We start from the raw sequence: 18,538 nt of genomic DNA, 5'->3' as shown, positions 1-18,538 counted from the left end.
TTAGTTCAGCGATGTCGGGGATCTGAGGATTAGGAGTTAATAACTTTATTTAGTGTCAGCGATGTCAGGGAGCGCCGGATTAGGGGTATTTAGACTAGGGGTTTATGTTAGGGTGTTAGGTTTAAAAATAACTTTCTTTCCCCATAGACATCAATGGGGTTGCGTTACAGTGATTTGCCATTCTGCGATCGCAGGTGTTCATTTTTTTCTAACACTCTTTCCCCATTGATGTCTATGGGGGAAAGCATGCATGAGCACGTTAACTCAGTCCTTGGCTTTTGTGCGGTATGGAGCTTAACGCACCATAACGCACAGCACAAGGAGGTTTTTTAGTAATTCGTAATGACAGCGCTATGGAAAGTGTGGTACCACTCATTTTATTGCGTTATTTATGCACCCGGTATAGCGTAAAACTCGTGATCTAGGTGTAAGTTAGTTGTATTTGCCAAGAATACTATTCTTAAGATTTCTGTACATTTATGCATATTTGCTATGGAAATATTATTATATAACCAGATTGTTCTTCCCATCTTTACCAGGGACTGTTCTTGACCATACGGTTTCAGGGTGCAAACAATGGTAAGGACGAAGCTAAATATCAAGGGTGCATAGTGTTATTTTTTGTAGACCTTACATTTCACTACCTATTTCTTTCTATATTTCATAAATTCCAACCTTCCTTCCTTACCACCTCTTGTCCTTAACAGAGCAATGGATTTGTAAAAAAAGAAAAAAAAAAAAAAGAAGAGCCAGCCTTGTAAAATAAGGGTAGCTGTCATCTTTGAGTTTTGTGGTTGTACAGTAATATAAAACAGGAACTGTTCTTTCTTTTCAACATTGCTGTGCTTTGAACCTTATTGATAGTGCATTTCTGCTTTCTATAAACATATATTATCAAGTAGTAAAAAGCAAATAATATATATGTGAACAAAATAAGTATTTTTATTCAAGCTATGTTTTAAGAAATTAACCAGTACTTCAATTTCTGTTAATGTATTATACACTCACCTGCTCAAGATCATCAGGTAAAGCTTCTTTAACACTGTCAGTTCCAATCACAGAATCATCAGCATCAATAAGATTTTCAACTGGCACGTTTTGGACAGGTGGTCTAAAAGTGAACTCACTTTCACTTGAATCCAGGGCTACACAAACATTATATGAGTAGGGCAGTGGTAATGTCCCATTGTTATATTTTGACAGAAATCTTGGATCAACTTGAGAATACACGTTTGTGCTTAAAGAAGGAAAATTCTCTGATGAATATGAATCTTTACATCTTGATATAACTACTATCAAAACAGTCAAAATAAATAAACAGGAAATAATCACCAATGCTATTATTAGATATATTTGCAAATTTGATTGAGGGTCTTTATGGCTAATTTGGTCATCACTGAGCTCTGTTATAACCTTTTGAAAACTATCTACAATAACCAGAGTTAATGTTGTTGTTGCAGAGAGATATGGATTTCCATTGTCCTTTACCATAATCACAACTTTTTGTCTTAATGTATCTTTCTCATGTAATGTGCGAGCTGTCCTAATTTCACCAGTACGATGATCAATGATAAAAGGAGAGGATTCTGATGTTTGTATGAAATGATAAGAAAGCCATGCATTGTGTCCAGAATCTGCATCAACTGCTACCACTTTAGTAACTAATAAACCTTCTTCAGAAGTAAGAGGAACGAGTTCAGTCAAAGATGAACCTATTTCACTTACTGCCATAGGATAGAGGATTTCTGGTGTATTATCATTTTGATCTACTATACAGATCCTCAGAGTTGTATTGCTGCTCATTGGTGGAGATCCACTATCTTTTGCCATTATTTGGATGGAAAATTCCTTCTGCTGCTCATAGTCAAATGATCGCTGTGCATAAATTACTCCAGTCACAGGGTTAATTGACAGATAAGAAGATTCAGAAATGTCCTCAGTAGGTGTATTAATTAAAGAATACATTAGTTTTGAATTTATTTCAGTATCAAGATCAGAAGCATGAATGTTATAAATAGATGATCCGGGTAAATTATTTTCAGGGACATAGGCCACATAAATAGACTTATCAAATATTGGTGGATTGTCATTAATATCTGATATTTCTACAGTTATTATTTTTTTATTAATTAGAGGGGGGAACCCTTTATCGGTAGCTATAATAGTAACATTGTAACGTTGTACTGTTTCCCTGTCCATAAAGCTTGTTGTAACAATTTTATAATAGTTACCAGATGAAGATATTAATTGAAAAGGTGTTTTTTCTAGAACTTGACAGTCAAATTCACTATTAATCCCTGAATCCTTGTCTTGAACTTTAACTAATGCTATTACTGTACCAGGTGTGGAATCCTCTGGAATTGGAGAAGACAATGAAGTAACTGATATCTCTGGTGCATTGTCATTTTCATCTGTAATTTCTATTAATACTTTGCAGTGGGCAATCAGGCCACCTCCATCCTTTGCTTGCACAGAGAGCTCATAATTTCTTGCTTTCTCAAAATCTAGGTTATTTTTTGTTTTGATTTCTCCTTTATTAGGGTCAATATAAAACTTCAGAAGTGTATTTTCTGGGGTGCTGCTAAAATAATATGTGATCTGCCCATTGATACCATCATCTTTATCTGTTGCATTAACGCAAATTACTGTAGAATTAATTGGTGTGTCTTCAGCCACAGACACTTTATATATTTCTTGAGTAAATATAGGAAAATTGTCATTGGAATCTGTAACAATTATTTTAATTAATGTATTTCCAGTCTGAACTGGAGTTCCACCATCAGAGGCTACTAGTATTAATTCATAAATATTTTGTGTCTCTCGGTCCATAGGTTTCTCTAACAAAAGTTCTGGGAATTTACTTCCATCAACTCCAGTCTTTTCATTCAGTATAAAATGTTCATTGTCACTAAGCTTATAGTGTACTAATGAGTTTATGCCCACATCTAAATCTTGTGCATCTTGCAAAACAAATCTTGCTCCTGGGGAAGTTGATTCAACAATTTCTAATTCAATTACTTTGTAAAAAAATCTTGGAGCATTGTCATTTATATCTTGAATTTCTACTTTGACATGAAAAACATTTAACGGATTTTCAACCACTGCATCAAAGGTTAGAATGCATGTAGCCTGTGACTCACACAATGCCTCTCTGTCTATTCTCTCTTTTACATATAGGTTCCCATTCTCTAAATTTACAGCAAAATACTTCTCTGAAATATGAGAATCAATTCTGAATTTTCTAATTGACAAATCCTTAACATCTAATCCAAGATCTCTTGCAATGTTACCTATGCTTGAGCCTTTTCTAATCTCTTCAAAAATGGAGTAATTAATCTGACTAGACACTGAATGAGAAATCCCAAATAATAAGAAAATAAATATTACTTGCCATCTGAGTTCCTTATATGTCTCTGTCTGTTGTATTTCCAAATCAGCCATATCAGTGTAATTTCTGCTTTGATAATATTGTAATCCAGTAAAGAGAGATAGAGATTCATAAAGTAAGCTGGAGAGGATAAAATGGTTGTGTTTCTTCTTGCAGATCTACACTATATATGAGATTAATACAAGTGTCTGTGGATCTCCATTTGCAGCTATATCCCCATATTGGTAAACAGCGGCGCTCTGAGGCCATAATGTGGAACTGCACTTAAACTTTTTTTCTTTAAAAGTTCATTGACAAAACAGATATTATATATATATATATATATATATATATATATATATATATATACATACATACATACATAGATAGAGAGAGAGCAAGAGAGAGAGAAACTGAATTCTGAACAATTCAACATAGATATGTTGCATTCAGAAGATAAGTTCATCTTAAAAGTTCTGAAACATTCTAGTTATTGTGACAGTTGCAAGTTATAAAATGTATGTTTCATATTGACAAATTGAATTAAATTGATAGTGCTTACAGAATCATAGTCTGGCAGCAAATGTTTGCAATTCTTTACCAGTTTGCATATATTTATGTTTTACTGTAGTAATGTGCAATAATTTCAGCACATGTTTCTCAAAGGCTGATCTTTAATATTGGTCTGTAAAAAAAAGTACACTTGTTTCTTAGCTGGCATGAAAAAGAAGAATGGTAATGGATAAGAAATATGGGACACACTTTATGGGAGTTTAAGAAAACAGCAAAATGAGGCAAAGATACAAAATGAAAAACTGTTAAAATATAATATTCACATAACAAATATGCTTAGGAAGATTATGTAATACAAACTTTATCAAATATAAAAATGTTTAAAGCTGTGTAAAATTTAATAAAAAAGGTGGCATAATTTGTAATGACATATTGTATAAAAACTGATCACATATTTTTAGAGCACCAGACAGCAGGTACCTATAAAAAAAAGATTTGACTACATGAAATGCTTGTTTTATGTTATTCCATTAATTAGTTGATACTTTGAAAGAATGAAAAGCTAAGGTCAGAGTTTTATATATTTAAAAAAGATCAAATTAAATGTTTTTGTTATGTCAAATATAATTAAATCTAGTAAAAACACAAAGAACTGCAATATTAAATATGCATAGTACCAGTCAATTTCTATCTGAATTACATGACCTCATCTAATCAGAATTTAAATTAAATAAATAACAGATGAGAAAAATGTAATTAAAATCAAAGGGGTTGATCACAATCCTTTAAAAAATTGTATCTAATGATTTGTCTGCAAAATTCAACATTAGAGCCTACCAAACATTTTCTAAATAAGTCATTGCATATACTTAACTAAAGGATCCAACCCATAAACTATAAAAACATAAAATGGGCTTGATTATCGAAAGCTCTCAGTTCTGGCAAAAAACTGATTTCTCTCTATCCAGGCAAGCTTTTCACAATCAGACCCAGTTACTGGAACTGTTTATGAATGCTTCATCTTCATATATCAAAGTAATAGTTCTCCAATTTTGAAGTCATTAACCAGAGGTATACATTGAGTTTTCAAATGTATTTGAAAAAAATTAACACTGTAGTAAATATGCTTATTTCACAATCGGAAGCACTGGACGTAAAGTGTGACAAACTCCAGTACAGTGAGATTTTGTACAATGGATTAGACCTGTGCTGGATCTATATTGAATATTTATTAATGGCAACAATTATAAATAATAGGGCAAACATTGTCTAAATCAGTGTATCTTTGTGTTATTTTAGGCAGAATTCCTTATAATAATATATGTGTGGCACAGAAGTCTGTTTAAAACCATTAGAAATATTTCTGCACATGCTTTCATTTGTGAGAATGCTTTCAAATAAAAACTAAGAGATCCACTGCTTATACAACTACGGGTTTTATAGACATGCATGTGTCATCAATCATGCTACAAGGAATGGGAATATAACTTCTCTAAACTTGGAATTATTCATTATTGAAATGCTGTAAGTGTTTATGCTGAAGAAATGGCTTATTTAAAAAAATCAGGTGTTTCCTACCAAAAATTAATTACCTTGCCAGGTTATAATTTTTTTCACTGCATCAAAAAAAAAGTAAAAAAAAAGGATTATGTTCTTTTGTTTGAATGTGGAAAAACTATATTCCTTGTTTTCAACTCAATGAAATAGGGCTCCATGTACTTAAAGGCGAGCGGAAAAGCTTCTCAGCTTGAGAAGGTGTCTGCTCACCTTTGCTGCATACGGGCAGCGGGTGAACAGGATCAACTGCCCTATGTATCATTACACGCTTAAGTGACCAACTGAGATGGATGTATGTAATCATAGATGGACACATTTGCAAATTATCCTATGTTCCAATGTTCAAACCATATTAAAAGAATGAATTAAATAATTAAGTAAGATACACAAATAACCCTTACATTAATGAACCTATGTTATGGTTTGCTGTGTCCTGCATAAAGGTTTGTTAAAGTGATTGACTGAAAACATTAAGTTATAAACTTATGGAATCAATGTATCAAGCTCTGGATGTAGCTTTGGAGCTTTTGCGTTAAAGAGTGAGCCTGCAATCAATAGTTAGGAAGTGGTCTTAAAACTGTTGCTTCTTCACCTTTCCACCATCTCAGAGTTTTTCATATAAATCACCTAGACTAATGAGACCAGGGAGATTGAAAGCCCCTGCTCTTGTATGATTGCTTGTGCAAGAACAGGAGATAGTATTGCATGAGAAGCTACCCATGCAATGATAAATGTAGTCAGCGTGATGCTGCCATCTCACCACGATCATGGGCTGACAAGTTCCCTAGATGCAAGCCTCAAAATCTGCAAATAAAGCATAATAAATCTACCTTTATGTAATGCTATAATTGTTTTAAAAAAAAGATAAAAAGTACAGTTACTGACTATACTTACTATCTTTTTATTATGACTGTTTATGGGAATCTTTATAGGGACATTAAAGTCAACAAGTTATAATATTTTATAAAAATTAGGTTTTGTGGAATTCATGTACCTGGTCACTTTTTCTTTGGCAAATTAATCACAGATATAACAATACTTCATTATTAGGTACTTCATTTTATTGCTAGAGTGTATTAAACATTTTACAAATCGTGTCTTTACTTAATTCTGTTGTTTAATGTAGCTGATTTTCCTTTTGAAACTACAACCTATACTGAAAAATGTAATACTGCAGTTCTGGCTATAGAAAAACCTATATAATCAAGAATAATGTGTAAAAATCAACTCCACATGGGGGGTGGGAGAAAACTCAGCCCATTTGAAAGTGTGTTTGTGTGAATAAATACTTATCAACTGTACATCCCTTTAAATAGGCTGCTTTCTTCACAAACGTGATATACAAAGTGATTTACATTTTGTTGAATATCACAAAAAACAGCATATGCAAATAATATATAATATATGGTATTGGTTTTTTTTTTCAAAATATTTATTGCTACAACACAGTTATCTAATATAGCATATAGCATACTTATTCACTATAGATATTTTTCTCTTGAGGTAACTAGTCCATTTATTTTTAAAGTATCCTGTTATAAATAAAATAAATACATACAAACATATTATTTCTACATATACAATTCTCAATAGTAATTGTGCAGACTTTGTTCTTAATTATATACATTTTAGAAATTCTACTCAATTGAAAACACAATAGGGAATTTGAAAATTGTGCTTCACAAACAAAACCAAATTCCCTATAACTTTAAGAGAATCAGGTCCTACATAATTATTATGGATTCGTATAGGTGAATACAAAAATGAACACTAGCAAATACTTTCCTAAAGAATATCCTGTTTATAAACAGAAATTAAAATGAAGAATATTAGTATAGCAGATAATAAACTTGAACAATCTCTTTAATGTACTTAGCCATGTAAGCTGCTTCTGAAAACCCTTGCATAGCAGATTTGCAAATATGAGCCTGCTTCCCTCTATGGGCTAGATTACAAGTGCAGCGGTAGTTTGTGCTCACGCTCACACGTTAATTCTACTAGACTTTGGCTTTTTGCGTGCATCAGGTAGTGCGCGTATTTCAAGTTGAAAGTAAAAAGTTATCGCACTAGCGCTTACCTGACGCGCTCAAAAAGCCAGTCTGTATATCGCAACGGCATTAAAATATTCCGCCATAGACTTCATAGGAGAGTGTAACACCCTTATTCGCAAGCAAACCCAATTGTATTTTCTTAAAGGGACACTGAACCCAATTTGTTTCTTTTTCCTGATTCAGATAGAGCATGAAATTTTAAGCAACTTTCTAATTTACTCCTTTGATCAAAAATTCTTTATTCTCTTGGTATCTATATTTGAAATGCAAGAATGTAAGTTTATATGCCAGCCCATTTTTTGTGAACAACCTGGGTTGTCCTTGCTGATTGGTGGATAAATTAATCCACCAATAAAAACGTGCAGTCCGGAGTTCTGAACAAAAAAAAGCTTAGATGTTTTATTTTTCAAATAAAGATAGCAAGAGAATGAAGAAAATATGATAATAGGAGTAAATTAGAAAGTTGCTTAAAATTGCATGCTCTATCTGAATCATGAAAGAAAAATTTGTGTTCAGTGTCCCTTTAAGTGCAATAACCTGACATGAAATATTAATATTTCTCATTACAATGTTTTTCACTTAGAAGAAAATGTTCTATTTATTCACAAATACACAGAGATATATATATATATATATATAATGGTATTTTGGTACAATACATAGGATATATATATATATATATATATATATATATATATATACATTTTTATATATGTATATATAATTATATATAGGTATATGTGTATATATATATATATATATATATATAAATATATATATATATGATTATATACAGATATATATAGGTATATCTATATATAAATACATAGAACATATTCTGCTATACGAAGAACATTGGAATGTGAAATATTTACAGTAAATACACAGTTCAACAACTTTTTTATGCAATATTTTTATGAAATATTTTTTATTAAACAGTGTTATTATGAGTGTAACTGTACTTTTAAATATAATTTTGATGTGTTTTTTCCACTATTTTTCTTGAGTAATAGTCAACTAGAGTTCTGAAGTCTCATGATCCCAACTCACAAAAAATGTCATTGCACTTGAACGTGTTTACTTTCAACTTGTAATACACGCACTACTTCCAACACATTAAAAAAACCATGATAAACCTTTTTTGATTGCACACATCTATTATTGTGTCACTTATAATCCAGCCTTATGTAAGAAGCAGCGGTCATTAGACCACTGCTTCTCACACTCTCTGCCACCTCTGAGTTGATGGAGAGAAATCATACCAAACTCGCTTGCTTGGGGTGATTGACAGGCCTTTCTCTCTCTCTCTCCATTGGTCACTCGAGGGAAGGGGCTGTATTACACCTTCACGCAAAGCCGTGCAGACAAGTATTGATAGATGTTTAAAATAATAATCATCATCATTATAACAACAACAATAATCTGTCAGTGGACATAAGGTAATAATATAAATTAAACATAACACAAACACATTAAGCATAGACTAATTTATAACTTGTTGGTTGATTTGGGAAACTGAGTCATTATATTATGAGTTGATACACATAGTTTGCTGTAAAAGATATTAAAAAAATTATAAAGTAAATTTTGTCCTATACATCACATGCCAGTAAATGTCCAGATGTAATACATTTAAGTATTATCTTATCATTTACTCCCAGGATACTATTTCTTAATCAAATCAATGACTATGACTACAACTCACCATTAGAAGCTGTAACAAAAATAGCAACATTCTTCTTAAAAATGGTTCACACTCTTTTCCCTAAAATTTTACTGATATTTATTTCTCACATTGTTTTTTTCAAGTAGTAGTAGTTTCTATTTTGCTCTTGAAGAAAATTATGTTAGTTGTAATTGCTACTATTCTAAAGTTGTCTGTACAATTATGCATATTATTTAAGGAAATAATATTATATCACCAGATTGTTCTTCCTGTCTTTACCAGGGTTTTTTCTTGACCAAAGCTATAAATCTAGAGTGCAGAGGGGCACTGGTGGTGGACCTTACATTTAAATATCTATTTTTTTCTCTTTACTTGATAATTCTAATCTCCCTTACTTATCACTTCCCTCGTCCTCAACAGAGCAATGGGTAAAAAAGAGCCTGTTTTTCAATATAAGCGTAGCTGGCATCTTTTGAGTTTTGTGGCGATACAGTAATGTAAAATGGGCACTTTTCTTCCAACATGCTATATATTGAACCATCTTGCTTAGTGCATTAACATATATCTATCAAGTAATAAAAAGCATTACTATGTATTATAAATAAAGTTATAACAGTACTGCATTATTTGTTAATGTATTATACACTCACCTGCTCAAGGTTACAAGGTAAAGTTTCTTTAACACTTTCATTTCCAATCTCAGAATCATCAGCATCAATAAGATTTTCAACTGGAACATTTTGGACAGGTTGTCTAAAAGTAAAGTCACTTTCACTTGAATCCAGAGCTACACAAACATTATATGAGTAGGGTAATGGTAATGTTCCATTGTTATATTTTGATAGAAATCTTGGATCAACTTGAGAATATACGTTTGTGCTTAAAGAAGGGAAATTCTCTGATGAATATGAATCTTTACATCTTGATATAATTACTATCAAAACAGTCAAAATAAATAAACAGGAAAGAAGCACTAAGGCTATTATTAAATATATTTGCAAATTTGATTGAGGGTCTATATAGCTAACCTGGTCACTGAGATTTGGAATAATCTTTTGAAAACTGTCTACAATAACCAGATTTAATGTTGTTGTTGCAGATAGATTTGGATTTCCATTGTCCTTTACCATAATCACAACTCTTTGTCTTAATGTATCTTTCTCATGTAATATGCGAGCTGTCCTAATTTCACCAGTATGATGATCAATGATAAAAGGAAAGGATTCTGATGTTTGTATGAAATGATAAGAAAGCCATGCATTGTGTCCAGAATCGGCATCGACTGCTACCACTTTAGTTACTAAAAAACTTTCTTCAGATGTAAGAGGAACTAGTTCAGTCAGAGATAAACCTGTTTCACTTCCTGCCATAGGATAGAGAATTTCTGGTGTATTATCATTTTGATCTACTATACAAATCCTCAAAGTTGTATTGCTGCTCAGTGGTGGAGATCCACTATCTTTTGCAATTATTTGGATGGAAAATTCCTTCTGCTGCTCATAGTCAAATGATCGCTGTGCATAAATTACTCCAGTCACAGGGTTAATTGACAGATAAGAAGATACAGAAATGTCCTCAGTAGGTGTGTTAATTATAGAATACATTAGTTTTGAATTTGTTTCAGTATCAAGATCAGAAGCATGAATGTTAAAAATAGAAGATCCTGGTAAGTTATTTTCAGAGACAAATGCCAAATAAATAGACTTATCAAAAATTGGTGGATTGTCATTAATATCTGATATTTCTACAGTTATTATTTTTTTGTTAACTAGAGGGGGAAACCCCTTATCGGTAGATATAATTGTAATATTGTAAAGCTGTACTGTTTCCCTGTCCATAAAACTTGTTGTAACAATTTTATAATAGTTACCGGATGAAGATATTAATTTAAAAGGTGTTTTTTCTAGAACTTGACAATCAAATTCACCATTAATTCCTGAGTCCTTGTCATGAACTTTAACTAATGCTATTACTGTACCAGGTGTGGAATCCTCTGGAATTGGAGAAGACAATGAAGTAACTGATATCTCCGGTGCATTGTCATTTTCATCTGTAATTTCTATTAATACTTTGCAGTGGGCAATCAGGCCACCTCCATCCTTTGCTTGCACAGAAAGCTCAAAATTTCTTGCTTTCTCAAAATCTAAGTTATTTTTTGTTTTAATTTCTCCTTTTTTAGGGTCAATATAAAACTTTTGAAGAGTATTTTCTGGGGTGTTGCTTAAAGAATATGTGATCTGCCCATTGATACCATCATCTTTATCTGTTGCATTAACCCAAATTACTGTAGAATTAATTGGTGTGCCTTCAGCTAAAGACACTTTATATATTTCTTGAGTAAATATAGGAAAATTGTCATTGGAATCCGTAACAATTATTTTAATGATCATATTGCCAGTCTGAACTGGATTTCCGCCATCAGAAGCAGTTAGAATTAATTCATAAATGTTTTGTGTCTCTCGGTCCAAAGGTTTTTCTAACACAAGTTCTGAGGACTTACTTCCATCAGCTCCAGTCTTTTCATTCAGTACAAAATATTCATTGTCACTAAGCTTATAGTTTAGCAATGCATTTTTGCCCACATCTGAATCTTGTGCATTTTGCAAAACAAATCTTGCTCCAGGTGAGGTTAATTCAACAATTTCTAATTCAATTACTTTGTAAAGAAAATTTGGAGCATTGTCATTTATATCCTGAATTTCTACTTTAACATGAAAAACATTTAAAGGATTTTCAACCACTGCATCAAAGGTTAGAATGCATGTAGCCTGTGACTCACACAATGCCTCTCTGTCTATTCTCTCTTTTACATATAGGTTCCCATTCTCTAAATTTACAGCAAAATACTTCTCTGAAATATGAGAATCAATTCTGAATTTTCTAAATAACAAATCCTTAACATCTAATCCAAGATCTCTTGCAATGTTACCTATGCTAGAGCCTTTTTTAATTTCTTCAAAAATGGAGTAATGAATCTGACCAGATACAAAATGAGAAATCCCAAATAATAAGAAAATAAATATTACTTGCCATCTGAGTCCCTTATATGTGTCTGTCTGTTGGATTTTCAAATCAGCCATATCAGTGTAAATCCAAATGTTGAAAATATTGTAATCCAGTAAAGAAAAATGGAGATTCAAACTGTAAACTAGAGAGGATAAAATGGTTGTGTTTATTCTTGCAGATCTGCACTCTATATTGGTATGGAATAAAAGTGTTTGTGGATCTTCATTTGCAGCTATTTCCCCATATTGGTGAACAGCGGCGCTCTGAGGCATAAAAGTAGAACTGCAGTTCAACTTTCTGTTTATAAAATGTTACAGACATCAAACAGAAAAAATGTCTATATACACATATATTTAAGTATGCTTTTGGACTAAGGGTATTTAACTGAATGTGCCCTATAAATGGATGTCAAGTCTTATATTCTTCATTTATATTCGGTTTCTTTTTTTTTTTAAACTGATAGTAAGGTAATCTGTACTGAATTTTAGAATTTCTATCTTTAAAACTGAGTGGACAGGTATTATATATATATATATATATATATATATATATATATATATATATAAACAATCCAACATAGTCACTGTGCACACAGATATATTTATCATATACAGTTGGTTCTGATAATACTTATTGTGACAACTGCAATTTATAAAGTTAATGTTTCATTTTGAAAAATTATGGTTATTTACAATGATTTAAACAAACGTTTCTCAACAGCTGCTATTTAATATTCATCTATAGAAAATCCACTTGTCCATTAACTTGCATGAAAAAGAATGATAATAATGAAGAAATGTGGGACATAAATTATGGGGAGTTTAAGAAAAAAAAGAGAAGGTAAAACAATGAAAATCCCTTAAAGTATTGTATTCACATAACCAGGTTTAAGCAGAATATTTAATATACTCTTATTTAAATGTTTTTCTTTAAAGCTGTGTAAAATTAAATAGAAATGGGGCACAAGTTGTCATAATATATATTGTATAAAACCTGTTACCATTTGTTTACTGTGATGGCAAGCATGTTCTTTATAATGAAAGATCTGGCTGCAGGGAATGTCTGTTTTATGTTATCTCACTAGTTAGTTGACACTAAATTCTGACCTTAACTTTTATGATTTTTCTTTTGTCTTAAAAAAATCAAATGTAGGGTTTGTTAATGTAAAACATTATAAATCTAGCAGAAGATACAACATTTTTTAAAACAAAATATGTATATTAACAATTTAAATTATGATTCAAGTGTATTGAAGAAAAAAATAATCTGAAATTCATAAAGTTATTTAGAGGGAATCTAAATTAAAGGGACAGTCTACACAATTTTTTATTGTTAAAAAGACAGATACTCCCTTTATTACTCATTCCCAAGTTTTGCATAACCAACACAGTTAATACATGTTTTACCTCTGTGATTACCTTGTATCTAAGCCTCTGCACACTGCCCCTTATTTCAGTTCTTTTGACAGACTTGCATTCTAACCAATCAATGCTGACTCCTAGGTAACTCCACGGACATGAGCACAATGCTATCTATATGGTATGCATAAACTAATATCCTCTAGTTGTGAAAAAGATTCAAAATGCATTCAGTTAAAAGGCAGCCTTCAAGAGCTAAGAAATTAGCATATAGGCCTACCTAGCTTTAGTTTTCAATTAAGAGTACCAAGAGAAAAAAGCTAAATTGATAATGAAAGTAAATTGGAAAGTTGTTTAAATAAATAACATATGGACAAAACTAAAATGACAAACGAAAGAGGTGAATTAAAATCTTTTAGACACGTTATCTAATGATTTCTACGTTTCTAAAGATTTGTAATTTCCCCCCTAAATTAGAAAAAACATACAATTATTGCACCTGTTTATAAAACTATTATTTACATTGATTTAAGTAATAGTTTTCCTAAGTCAAGAACTAGGTGGTTAGATTGAGTTGTCAAATGTGAAACAACTCCCAATCTGAAGCTGAAGCAAAGAAAGTGTAACAAACTTCAGTAGAGTAAAATTCAATACTTGCAAATTTGATAGAAGTGAACTTTTTAAAAATGGTGTGCCCTGAATCACACAAGTTTTTTTATATTCCTTTAATACAATTATTATTTGGCTAATGGAAAGAATAATTTATCAGAACACCATATAATAGGGCAGATTATATTTATACAATAGAAACACATACAAAAGTAAACCTACCCAATGTAACAATTTGAAAACAAATGATTTGATTTGTTTTTGTTTGGATTTGAAATTGTTATAGTGTGAAGGTACACTTTTTATGTGTTTCTATTGTATAAATATATCCTGCCTTGTTACATCATGTTCTGGCAAATCCTAGAGCCAGAATACTACTTATATTTAGCTTCAATGAATAGTGCAACAGTCTCATCCCTCTTCCCTTTATTGGGAAGGATTTGTTTATTTTTCATGCATTGGAGATGGAGAGGACTCCGTGAGGAAATTAGTTGTTTTATAAGGGCTAAAAACAGCACAATAACTTATAATTATACATATATATCATTATATTAGTTATGAAACAATGCTTTACAAAAGATCTACAATTACATAAAAATATAATATTGTCTTTTTGTTACCATAATTTGTACAAAGCAAGTTCAGTACGGGGATACAGCCTTTAAAAACCCTTATGCAATTCATGTTCCCGGCCTCCATTGCTGTGAAATATGATTGTCAATGGAAACAATCAAGAGCTATGATCTAAGTACTTACTGTCTAACATGTTGCTAGTTCATATTATTTAATGACTATGGAGATTCTAACACCATGATATTGGATATGAACAAAATTCATTTCAGAGACATTTTACAGCAAAACCAGGCAATTGGAAGAATTAACATATATTGCAATGTTGCTTGATTTATCCCTAATTTAATGGTTTCATGTGTCATTATATGTCCTTTTAAATGCTGTGCACTGCAGAACAATGTTTTGCTCTCAACTTTCAAAGAGGATTTAATAATACTTTTCTGAAATTCTATTAATTATAGATACATTAAGAAAATATTCTGATCGAGTTAATAAAATATTTAATTTATACATACAAATCTTCCCTATTTATATCTATCGTATACAGCATTTAGCAATAATGCATTACATTTTATTATATGCTTACCTGCTCAAGATCACTAGAAAGTAAAAATTCATTCCTACTAGAATTTCCAATTCCAGAATCATTAGCATCAATTAGATTGCAAGTTGGTGTATTTTGAGCAGTTTTTCTAAATGTAAAATCACATTCACTTGAATCTAAAGCAACACAAACATTGTATGCATAGGGGAGTGGTAAAGATCCATTGTTATATTTTGATAGAAATCTTGGGTCAACTTGAGAATACAGATTTGTACTTATAGAACTGAAACGCGAAGAACGTGCATCCTTACATTTTGAAATAATTACTATTAAAATGGTTAAAATAAATCAAAATGAAATGAGTGTTAGGGCTATAATTAGATACATTTGTAAATCAGATTGATACTCAACACTGTTTACTTGACCACTGAGTTCTGGAATAACCTTCTGAAAAATGTTCTGCTACAACAAAATGTAATGTAACTGTGGCCGAAAGATAGGGATTTCCATTGTCTTTTACCATAATTACAGTCTTTATTTTTAAGGTATCTTTCTCTTGAAAGGCGCATGCTTTTCTGATTTCCCCTGTGCGGGGATCAATAGTAAAAAGGGATGGTTTGTATAAAATGATAGGAAAGCCAAGCATTGTGTCCAGAGTCAGCATCCACTGCTACCACTTTAGTTACTAATAAACTTTCTTCAGAAAAAAGAGGAACCATCTCAATCAAAGTAGAACCTGTTTCAGTTGTTGCTGTTGGGTAAAGTATTTCTGGTGTATTATCATTTTGATCTACTATACATATCTTGAGAGTTGCATTACTGCTCAGGGGTGGTGATCCACTGTCCCTGGCTATTATTTGTAAAGCAAATTCTTTTTGTTGCTCAAAGTCAAATGATAGTTGTGCATAGAGAACTCCGGTCACAGGATTTAAAGACAAATAAGAGGATACAGAAATGTCCTCAGCATTAGTGTTAACTATGGAATACACAAGTTTGGAGTTTTCTTCAACATCAATATCGGATGCATGTATACTGTATATGGAGGATCCAGGGGTATTATTTTCAGGAACATAGACAACGTAAGTCGATTTTTAAAAAACTGGTGGATTGTCATTTATATCTGAGATTTCCAAAGTTATAGTTTTTGTACTGAATAAAGCAGGGTATCCCTTATCAGTGGCTAGAATTGTAATATTATATCTTTGTATTTTTTCTCTGTCAATTAAATTGGTTGTAATAACTTTATAATAATTACCATATGTCGGCAGTAATTTAAATAGTGTGTTATCTGCAATTTGACAGTCAACCTCACTATTTTCTCCTGAATCTTGATCATGAATTTCTATTAGTGCTATGACTGTGCTTGGAGGTATGTCCTCAGGAACTTTTCTGGACATTGAGGATATAAAAATCTCAGGAGCATTGTCATTTTCATCTGTAACTTGTATTACTAGATTTGAATGAGCGACTAAGTCTCCCCCATCCTTTGCTTGAACAGATATTTCATAATATGTTGCTTCTTCAAAGTCTATTTCACCTTTAGTTTTAATTTCTCCAGTTTTAGAATTAATACTAAACTTATACAGAGCATTTTCTGGCATACTACTAAATGAATACGAGATGTCTGCATTTGTTCCTTCATCTTTATCAGTTGCATTGACACAAAACACAGTTGAATTGATTGGAACATTTTCTTTTATGGCAATTTTATACATCTTGATTAAATACAGGAAAATTATCATTGGCATCAGTAATTAGAATTTGAATTAGAACAGTCCCAGTATGAATTGGACTCCCTCCATCAAAGGCAGTTAAAGTTAATTCATGCATATTTTGTGCCTCATGATCCAAGGGTTTTTCTAACACAAGTTCTGGTATTTTATTTCCATCAGTGCTCTTCCTCTCACCCAGTACAAAATGCTGATTATGCCTACATCTGAATCGTGTGCATTTTGCAAAGTAAAGTGTGCTCCTGGTACAACAGATTCACTGATTTTTACCTCAATTGCTGTGTGAGAAAATGTTGGTGCATTATCATTGATATCTTTAATTTCAACCTTAACATGAAACCTTAACATGAAAAATTTTCATAGGTTGCTCAACTAATTCTTCAAAACTTAAAAAACATGTAGCTGTTGCTCCACATAATGCTTCTCTATCTATCCTGTCTTTAACATATAAATTCCCATTTTCTAAATTTACAGCAAAATATTTCTCTGAGATACGAGATATAATGCGAAAATTTCTAAGTGAGAGATCTTTAACATTTAATCCAAGGTCTTTTGCAATGTCTCCTGTTGTAGAACCCTTTCTAGTTTCCTCAAAAATTGAATAATTGAGCTGGCAGGACACTGAATTACAGAAGCAGATATATAAGAAGGAAAATATTACTTGCCATCTTATTCCCATGTATGTCTGTGTTTGCTGAGATTTTGCTGTCCAATTACAGCTTCTTTTCATGTTAATAGTGTAATCCATTAAGAAAAAAATTGTGAAATTCCAAAGCTTGATCCTTCTGTCAAAAAAGATAGTAAGAAAGCAGAAAATTGCTGTGTTCCTTCTTTCAGATACTGCACTGTGGATTTATATTGGCAGTCAGTGGATCTCCATTTCCAGCTACTTCACCTTGTAGGTGAACAGCGGCGCTTTGAGGTGCAAATAAGGAACTGCAGTAAAACTTATATTTTCCAGCAGTTAAAAAAATGTTTAATGCTGTATTTTAGTTTAGTGATATAAATACTATATTTATACTATTACACATTATAAAAAAAGCTATAGAAGTTTTTTTTTTAATCTGAAGAAATTTATAAACTATTTTTCCATAACAATTAAAAAATATAAAACAGGCAAACCCAAGTTATATTGTATTAAAGTAACACCCTAATATTATATTAATATATATTATATTTAATATTATATTAAAGTAACACCCTAATATAATACAATAGTATTTAATACAATATTAAAGGTAAAACAGAACTATGGTAATTAAAAAGACATATTTGTCTACAGTAAGGTGGAAAAAATAGACAGGAATAGTATACAAAATAGCTTATTTTTTTTAAAAAAAATAAAAATAACTAGAACATGATAATGCATGGCAATAGTATACTAATATTGTTATTCTTAAAAACTATAAAAGCAGATCAATTAAAATTTAGTGCCAAATAATCAAAACTGAAAAACCACATCAACACTCAGAGGTTCTCGGGGAATTATCTAAAAAAAAGGAGCTGTTCCTGGGAGAAAGTAATTAAACTGGAAAGACAAACTACCCTAGGGAGAGCAAATTTA

The 18,538-nt window shown here is 31.5% G+C and overlaps 2 protein-coding genes across 2 annotated transcripts; both read right to left on the bottom strand.

The window, feature by feature from the left end:
* Positions 1 to 996: 996 nt before the first annotated feature.
* LOC128664808 (protocadherin gamma-B1-like) lies at positions 997 to 3,441 on the bottom strand. The gene has a single exon (XM_053719610.1). It carries the CDS (start codon positions 3,439 to 3,441, stop codon positions 997 to 999), a length of 2,445 nt encoding a protein of 814 aa, XP_053575585.1.
* A 6,351-nt stretch (positions 3,442 to 9,792) lies between these two features.
* LOC128664807 (protocadherin gamma-B2-like) lies at positions 9,793 to 12,234 on the bottom strand. The gene has a single exon (XM_053719609.1). The coding sequence runs from the start codon at positions 12,232 to 12,234 to the stop codon at positions 9,793 to 9,795; it is 2,442 nt and encodes an 813-aa protein (XP_053575584.1).
* Positions 12,235 to 18,538: the final 6,304 nt, after the last annotated feature.

The sequence above is a fragment of the Bombina bombina genome, chromosome 6 (genome assembly GCF_027579735.1).
Source record: "Bombina bombina isolate aBomBom1 chromosome 6, aBomBom1.pri, whole genome shotgun sequence".
In the NCBI taxonomy this organism is placed as follows: Eukaryota; Metazoa; Chordata; class Amphibia; order Anura; family Bombinatoridae; genus Bombina; species Bombina bombina.
The sequence above is the reverse complement of the archived record's forward strand: the minus strand, read 5'-3'. Positions and strand labels throughout refer to the sequence as shown.